The sequence below is a fragment of the Amblyomma americanum genome, chromosome 1 (assembly GCF_052857255.1).
Source record: "Amblyomma americanum isolate KBUSLIRL-KWMA chromosome 1, ASM5285725v1, whole genome shotgun sequence".
In the NCBI taxonomy this organism is placed as follows: Eukaryota; Metazoa; Arthropoda; class Arachnida; order Ixodida; family Ixodidae; genus Amblyomma; species Amblyomma americanum.
The window spans coordinates 528,623,704-528,632,721 of NC_135497.1; the positions used below are offsets into that span (position 1 = coordinate 528,623,704).

Genomic DNA, 9,018 nt, shown 5'->3' on the forward strand with positions numbered 1-9,018 from the left:
TTGTAAATTTGTTAAGAGTTGCAGACAAATAGCAGGTGAGTATCCATATATACCGTTTTATACATAAAGTGCAACGGTGTCAAAGCTATGCCTGTTGTTTGTGCTGCCTCCATCTGCGGCCAATAAGTAGTGTGTTCCTTATGGTGAGCAGAAAATATTAAATACTTTGCCTCCATTTTTACTACATGATACATTTGTCATGAGCTTGATTAAATGCACTCTTATTGCTGACCACACATTATCGCTTTCTCGTGCCTTAGAACACTAAACCACACAAGAAACGCTGAGTAATATGCCTCCCTTTATTTTTCCGTGCGGATTACTTCTTTACCTCTCACAACGTTGCATCTGAGGTATGAAACGGAGTAATGCCTTACGCATCACTACAAAAAAGAAAACATGCCACCAAAATTAGGTACCTATGCTCCTTTAAGAAACTCGCACAAACGGTGGCGCCAGCTTTCCCTTTAGGTAATATTTAGATTCTCTATGATGACGACGATCAGTTGCTTGAGCATGACAACATGGCCTGAACGAGGTGACAGTGTAAAAGCTTTTGTGCACAGTAGAGATGCACTTGTTACCGAATAATTTTGCAAATAAAAACGCCTGCACGCTGCAGTCAATGATGACCAAAATCGAAGGAACAGTCACATCCAGTCACAGCGAAACACTTATAATAAAGACCATTGACCAGGCTGAAACTGTATGTAAACACGATCAACAGAAAAGCAGCACTGAAGCAGACAGGCGTAGGCACGTCGTCTTTCACAACCGACTAGGCCATGAAGGAAGCATCGTGAACAAGAGCAGGTTTACTCCAGACGCAAGACTGACATTTTTTCACAAGCGCGGCGTCTTTTTCCATGTCTGTTGTTTCAAGATTGAAAGAAAAGCAAACCAACCATCATATGCACCAGCAGCCTCAACTCGAGCATTCAGCAGTAAAGCAATGTAAACAACTGTAAGGCACGGTTTGCTCCTACTTACGACGCGCAATATCGTACTCAACTGCGAGATTTCTGCGTAGAACATGCCGCCGACGTATGGGAAGACCGTTGCTGTGAGGCGGTTTGCCGTCCCGTTCACAGAAGAGAACACCAGGGGCTAGATTACGCAACTGTGACAAATTCTGTCACAAGTTATTGACAGTGACGTCAAAATGACGTCACGATGAGACGTCACCACGTGACTCAACGAGGAATCAGCCAATTACAGCAGGGCAGCGCCCCGAGAGCATTCTAGGGGCCGTCTGCTTAATTTTTTGTAAAAATAAACAAGAAATAAGCAACGATGAAAATAACTAATATTTTATTTTGTCAAAACATTGTGTTTAAAGTTCGAGAATATTAAGAAAAACAAAAAGCGTTCGAAGTTGTGCTATTAAATTGACTGGTGGGTAACTTTCGGTGCCGCGGGGGTGTGCTGACGGCAGTAAAAGGCCGCTTCGTACAGAAGCAGCTGATTCACGCCGTGTTATTGTTTTTTGGGGCGGCGTCTGGAATCAAGCTACTGTGCGGTTGACCTAAGTGCACAGAAAAATTTCAACGAATGCAGTGAAGGCTACGTGACTACCGAGCTAACTTGCAAGAAGCGCTTGGTACGAAATCGACGAAGACAACTTGTCGTAGTCTGTGTTGTTCGGCTCCTTCGATCGATGACACAAATGCCAAAAGGTGAGGCGTTGCAGTATGTGGCGAGTGGTTGGTTGTTTCTTTCCCCTTGGGAAACAGAAGACGACCACGAAGTGCCATTTGCTGGGAAAAATAAAGTGCTTTGCCAGCTTATAAGCGTGTCTTATTTATATGTAGCTGTGTGTCAAAGAGGTGACGACGGAACCCACCCCTTCTGCGCACTAACTTTACAAATTGCCTCCAATACCTGCCGCACGCATTTGCTCACCGTCGGTTGTGTGATGCCGACGTGCGCCTCGCTACCAACGGCAGCCTGAAAGCCGCCCGTGGCAAAGAACCACAGTGCACACAGCACCTGCCGCCGCACCAAGAGCGCACTCGCACGCAAACCTCCCTGTTCATCGGCGAGTTCGTGGCACAACCACTCCACAGTCTGCTTCTCCAGTCGAAAAAGGCGTCGAAACAGCTCGTCCGGCAAGTCAAACGCGTCTTCGTGCGCCCTCCTTCGCCGTTGATCGCGCCAGTGCAGCCGCCTCAGTCGTACGGCCGCGTACACCGCCGCCATTTTCTGTCACAAACTCAACGGTCAAATTTACAGCCTCAAAACTGTCACAATAATAATAATAATTGGTTTTGGGGAAAGGAAATGGCGCAGTATCTGTCTCATATATCGTTGGACACCTGAACCGCGCCGTAAGGGAAGGGACAAAGGAGGGAGTGAAAGAAGAAAGGAAGAAGAGGTGCCGTAGTGGAGGGCTCCGGAATAATTTCGACCACCTGGGGATCTTTAACGAGCACTGACATCGCGCAGCACACTGGCGCCTTAGCGTTTTTCCTCCATAAAAACACAGCCGCCGCGGTCGGGTTCGAACCCGACCGGGGCGACTGTCACAAAAATCTGTCAATAACCGCCTGCATAATTAGGTGTGCAACGTCATCACTTCTGTCATATTTGTGACGTCATCAGCAGCCACCCATGACGCAAAAAAGCAATATGGCCGCTGGCCACAACCGACCAATAGAAACGAGGCTTATTGACACCTTTGTGACAAGTTTTTGACAATTTTCCTAATTGACAGTAACGTCATCTAGCCCCAGGGTAGGCAATGCAAGCCCAGCAAGCTGCGTCCTGTGCACAAAGATGCACCCCATAATCTTCTTGGAGCTGAACAGAGCCCGTGTTTTCCCGCCGCATATTCTTTTCGGCACTGCGTCCCATCACAGATTTCCTTGAGTTTCTACCATAAAATATACTGATAATAACCTGGCTTCTACTTCTGATTAACTCCCAAATTAAGCAAACGGGCCAAAGCATGAAGAACCAGACGCCACGTCTAAGAGAAGCGTTTGGGTGCAGGTGGGCTGGAAACGCTGATTGGTCGATGGGATGCGCTTCTCCATGACGTTTTTCTGCTTCTCCCTCGTTCTCAACCGGATGTGGGGTCGCCGCGCCTCTCTCGGCCTGTCCCTAGACGGCCTAGGGAATCGCTAGGTCCGGCCGTCCGCCGTGCTTGCGTGGTGCGCGGGCATTCGCTTCGTGAACCTAGGCGGCGGCGGGCGCGTTTCGGGAGCTGTCCAGGTATGGCTTTTTTGCGTGGTGCGCTCGTCGGCGACAGCCAGCTGAAATTTCTGTGCAGTTCTCGCTTACGGCTTTCGCCGTTAGTGAGAACATGCACTTTCAGCTTTAGCGGCCACGACGCAATCAGCCTAGCTGAAATGATTCGAGAGACATGCTTTCGGCACGCCGATTTTGTTGTCCTATATGTTGGCGGCAACGATCTCGACAGAGGGGATGACCCGCGAGAAATCGCCAGCCACATAAAGGTACGCATTTTATCTCAAATTTCGCTTCCAGCCACATAAAGGTAGGCATTTTATCTCAAATTTCGCTTCATGAAGTGCTGTACCGCTTACCTACATGTCTTGCGCATTCCAGGACCTCGTTTTGCTGCTGCAGGAGAACGTGGCCAGTGTCGTGCTGGTCTTCAAAGTCTTGCCACGCCATTTCGATGAGCCACGTAAGGCGCAATTTGAGGACCGCCGGCGTCGCCAGCTGAACCGCCGTCTGTCAGCCACGCTGAAGCGCTTGTCGGGCGTGCACATTCTCAACCCCGAGGTAAGGGTTGAACAACATTTTCGCAAGTTTTCTCGAGCAGAACTCACCAAATTGCGGCGCTTGTAACGTAACTTTTTTTGCAGCATCGTTTCCTGGATGCTTCTGGCAAGCCGATGCTGTCCTTGTTTGCCGCAGACCGATATCACGTGGCGAGAGACCGGGGCATCGACCAGATGTCAAAGATTATCGTCGCGGCCCTCGTCAAGATCTACGGACCAGGGATAGCGTCGGCTTCAAGGGCAAGACCAGGAGAGGTGTACGTCGTGCACCGGTGTCGTCGGTGCGGAGCCAAAGGGCACAAGACGGACCACTGCTGGGCCTACTGCTCACCGCGCCGCCACGCCGCTGCAGGTCGCGGTTGAAGTGCTCCTGCAAACGGCCCTTTTTAGGGCCACCTCATTGTTTCCTGGCAGATCGCGAGCGTCCCGTTTCGTGCCCGTATTCCCTCTCTGTCGAAATCGACGCCAGACATCAAAATCGCGCGGTGTGAGCTAGTAAATCGCTGGTAGAGACAAAAACTCGTGCTTGTATACAGACTTACCCATCTCCAGTGCGCCTTTGTTTATTTCCGTAGGCACTACTCGCGCTTTGTAGAAATCGACGCCAGCCGCGAAATTTTACATGTTAGACCTCGCTACAGCATTAGCGCAGCGTGCCTTCGTCTCTTTACGTTCTAACTTTTATGCAGCGCACCTTTGTTTGCTCGTTACTTTTGTTCTTTTCAGTCGTTTCCTGAAAACGTCCAAAGAGCCGGGCTAAATGGATGATTATGGAACCACATGGCGATTCCACTGCATACAGCATGACTTTGGTCCCTGTGTTTTTAAATAAAAACATCAGATGTCGAAGGTCATGGTCGTGTCCGAGGATGGCTTCCACAGCTGGGGCCTAACCATAGGGACCGCACACGCTTTGTCGTCATTGCCAAGTGGAGAGGCCTAAGATGGCTGGCATCCTTAATAAAGATCCCTTCTCGGGGCCGCTTTAGTGTTTCCTGGCAGATCACGCGCTTTCCACCCTGTGCACAAGCTCTCATTTCCAATTAAAAAGGTCCTTTAAACCCTGCAGAAGGCATGAATTAGCAAGTGCTAATAACAAGATGTTCCATGGTACTTGAACAATAGCGGCTACAATGACAAAGGTGAAGAAGTGCTGGAGTTACACGGAAATAAAAAAGGTTGGGGGTGCCCACATAACAACCTGAAATGGTTTTGGACAGGACTCCTAGTTAATTGCATTTGGAAGAGAAAGACAAGGTTTAATTTTGCAGTGTAAGCTTGCTTCTCTAGAATGAACAGAGAACGTTGCCTCACACTGCTTGGGCCACCTTCCTTGACCCCATGAAAAAAAAATAACAGGATGCCTCTGGGAAACTATTTGCGGAATCTCCGCCCCCCCCCTCCCCCATTCAGGAAGGAAGGGTGGGTGGGGGGGGGGTGACGGCCTCCTCTTTGCCGGGCTCGGCGCGACGCACGATGGACAAGACGGCGAAAGGAAGGGGGCTGTCAGTGACGCATGTTCCGCGCTCTTCGCTTAGCCAGCGTACAAGTCCCTTCGACAGCCTGAATTGCCTTCGGTGGGCATCGTCACGCATGTCGAAAGGATTGTCATGCACGTGCGACCACCGATAACATTCCTTGCAAGCTTATTCATTGCCGTGAAAATCACGTCCGCCCCGTATCTCGCCCCAATTTTTTTGAGCCGGTGTGAAATTCAATGGATGTATGGAATGCCCACCACCGTCCACTTTTTTACTAGCATGGGCCTCCCTCCTTTGAACAGGATCCTTTCGGAGATCTGAGCCAACTCAGATCAGGATACCCGCCTTCTTTCAGCCTCTCTACCTGCCCCAGGAAGCTAGCCTCCGCTCTGTGTGTACAGGATTTCCCAAGAGCTCTTTTAAGCGTGAAGTCGCTATACCCGCCTTGACGAGTGTGGAATGCCCCTAACTGACGTTCAAGAGAGGTTTTTTTTTTTGTCCTAGGGTGATATTCCCAACAGACCCTGCTCTCTAGATAATGGATCCTGAGGTATAAAAACTTTTTTTTTTTATGGCGCAAGGGCATCTATGGCCAAATACGCCTTGACACAAGGTATTTTCTTTTTCTCAAGGTGGGGTCAAAGACCCATTTCCCAAGCATTTCACCCTAAATAAGCCGAGCACCAGACCAGGGAAAAGCTTGTACCCATTGTATCCCCGGCGGGTACCCGGCGGCACTGGGGATCGAACCCCGCACCTCCCGCATGCGAGGCGGATGCTCAACCACTTGGCCACCGCTGCGGTCGGTCTAAAAACTGTAGGGTAGCTGAGCTGGGTAGTTCGAAGGTGAATCTCAGGCCACTACCTGTATCTTTGAAGATTTTGACGACGTCCGGAACTGCCCTGGGAGAGTTCGACTTAAGAATGATTAAAAAATCATCGACGTAACGGAACACTTTTAGCGCGAGGTCAGCAAGATTTTGTGCCAGTTCTTGATCCATCCTGCTCAAGTAAATATCGCTCAAAACGGGTGCCACACGGAAGCCGATGCACACACCCGATTTTTGGACGTACACCTTTTCGCCCCGCCCAACAACGGTTGACTCTAGGTAAAATGATAGCAGCTCCAGGAAACTTTCTATGAAAACCCCCGCACCCCGCCACGAACACGAACTCGTCATTGTCTTTTACAATGCAGTCTTTCACTCTCTTCATGAGCTGAGCATGGGGTAGCGAATAAAATAAGTCCTCCACATCGATGCTGAAGGTAGAGTACTTTTTCTTATCCATCCCAGACAGGTACTTAACCACACTTGCGGAATTGTTCACCAAGAAAGGATCCGAAAGCTTGAGTGAGCTCAAATGTCGCTGTACAAATCCCGACACAACATGCTGCCAAGTGTTGCGCTCGGATATGATTGTCCTGAACGTTCAGGGAATGTAATTTCACACCGGCTCAAAAAAGTTGGGGCGAGATACGGGGCGGACGGGATTTTCATGGCAAAGAATAAGCTTTCAAGGATTTGTAGTGCTGTGCGAAAGAAGCTCGAGCCTGAGAGCAATCGTGCTGGAGCTGAGTGCTCGATAGCGCACAGACAGAAAACCAGGCTCACAGAGTGTAAGACTGGAGTCGTATACGAAGTCCCCCTCTCGTGTGGGAAGAAGTACATCGGTCAGACGGGTCGATGTATTAACGAGATGTTAGCAGAGCATCGCAGGTCGTTGAAGGGCGCACCTTCCTCTAATCTCGCCTTGCACTGCAAAGAGTGCAAAGATTGCTTCCCACGATTGAACAAGACCAGCGTCTTGTTTAAACACAGGGATCAGGTTTGCAGGGAGTTGGTGGAAGCGTACCAGATCAAGAAGGAATCAGATGACTGTGTAGCATCACCATCTGTAGGCCTCATTGATGGGGAGATACCTTTTTTGCGCAGTTTCTTTAGCGCAAGCAGGCGGTGTGGAGCGCTAGCTTGGCAGGAGTGTGCCTGTGAGTTCGCTGTTTGTTTGTTTTGTATCTTGTCTCTGACGATGCGGAGATTGCTTTTAGGTTGTCATCAGTGACATCACGTTACATGTGCCAAGATGGTGTGTGATAGGGTTTGCGCTTTCGGGTTTTTTAGCATGTTTTTCACGGGATGAAGATGCATATATAGGCCTTTTTTCCTTGAATAAAAAATCGGTTGATAGTCTGCGCTCGTGTCGTGCCTTCTTGTTCTCTGTCTTCGTTTCTTTGCGCAGTTAAACATGATATATACCCAGCTCCAGTGCGCCTTTGTTTATCTCCGTAGCGACTACTTGCGCTTTGTGGAAATCCACGCCAGCCATGAAAATTTACATATTAGACCTCGCTACAGCATTATCCCAGCGCAGCGCGCCTTCGTTTCTTTGCGTGCTAACTTTTATGCAGCGCACCTTTGTTTGCTCGTTACTTTTGTTCTTTTCAGTCGTTTCCTGAATCCGTCCAAAGAGCCGGGCTAGGTGGATGATTATGGAACCACATGGCGATCGCACTGCATACAGCACGACTTTGGTCCCTGTGTTTTTAAATAAAAACATCAGATGTCGAAGGTCATGGTCGTGTCCGAGGATGGCTTCCACAGCTGGGGCCTAACCATAGGGACCGCACACGCTGTGTCGTCGTTGTCAAGTGAAGAGGCCCAAGATGGCTATCATCCTTAATAAAGATCCCTTCTCGGGGCCGCTTTAGTGTTTCCTGGCAGATCACGCGCTTTCCACCCTGTGCACATGTTCTCATTTCCAATTAAAAAGGTCCTTCAAACCCTGCAGAAGGCTTGAATTAGCAACTGCTAATAACAAGATGTTGCATGGTACTTGAGAAACAATAGCGGCTACAATAACCAAGGTGAAGAAGGGCTGCGAGTTACACGGAAATAAAAAATGGTTGGGGGTGCCCACATAAGCTGGAATGGTTGGACAGGACTCCTAGTTAATTGCATTTGGAAGAGAAAGACAAGGTTTAATTTTGCAGTGTAAGCTTGCTTCTCTAGAATGAACTGAGAACGTTGCCTCGCACTGTTTGGGCCACCTTCTTTGACCCCATGAAAAAAAAAAGGATGCCTCTGGGAAACTATTTGCGGAATTTCCGCCCCCCCGCCCCCCGATTCAGAAGGGGAAAGGGGGGGGGGGGGGTGACGGCCATTTCTTTGTCGGGCTCGGCGCGACGCACGATGGACAAGACGGCGAAAGGAAGGGGGCTGTCAGTGACGCATGTTCTGCGCTGTCATTAGGACGAGCTGCCCGGCCTCTCCGCGGCAGCTCCCCTTTGAGCCCCCCGCCTGTTCAATCGGAGGCGGACGACGGCGGGGTGGTGCTGAAAAGGAGCGCCCTTGGGGTCAAGTGCCCCCCCCCCCCCCCCCCCCCCATAGAGACAGAGACGGCCGAGCGCTTTGAATCTCGCGTATTGTTCGCGCCCGAACCGAACAAGACGCGGCTGAGACCAATTTGAATCAAACCAGGTCCAGATGTGGCGGTGGCCAGCCGGTTTACCGGCTTCGGGCTAAGCCGCGCGCGAGCAACGCGCAGTTCCCCTGGAAGGTCAAGACAAGCGGTCATGCGGGCACAGCGAAAGCGCCTCGCGACAGACGATCTGGCGACACAGCTAATTGAATACAGCGGGAGCGGCCGATCGTCAGCGAAAATCAGTCGCACGTGTGCGCGCGATATGCAGATATGCAGCTAGTGGTGCTCTTGTAGCGTGTTTCGTCTTTGTTATTGTTTGCATAGGTCGTGATCGCTTATGCATCTTTTTCGAACCTCAAACGTAGTAC

The 9,018-nt window shown here is 50.1% G+C and overlaps 1 protein-coding gene across 3 annotated transcripts; it reads left to right on the top strand.

Moving 5' to 3' along the window:
• The first annotated feature begins 3,053 nt into the window (after positions 1-3,053).
• On the top strand, positions 3,054-4,479 carry LOC144107541 (uncharacterized). Of its 3 annotated transcripts, none has more exons than XM_077640621.1 (3): positions 3,054-3,458; positions 3,500-3,750; positions 3,834-4,479. In XM_077640621.1, exons 2-3 carry the CDS (start codon positions 3,553-3,555, stop codon positions 4,110-4,112), a joined length of 477 nt encoding a protein of 158 aa, XP_077496747.1. In that variant the 5' UTR covers positions 3,054-3,458; positions 3,500-3,552; the 3' UTR covers positions 4,113-4,479. The 3 variants fall into 3 exon arrangements, with proteins under 3 accessions (XP_077496747.1, XP_077496729.1, XP_077496737.1); XM_077640603.1 differs by having other exon boundaries at positions 3,571-3,750; XM_077640611.1 differs by having other exon boundaries at positions 3,592-3,750.
• Positions 4,480-9,018: the final 4,539 nt, after the last annotated feature.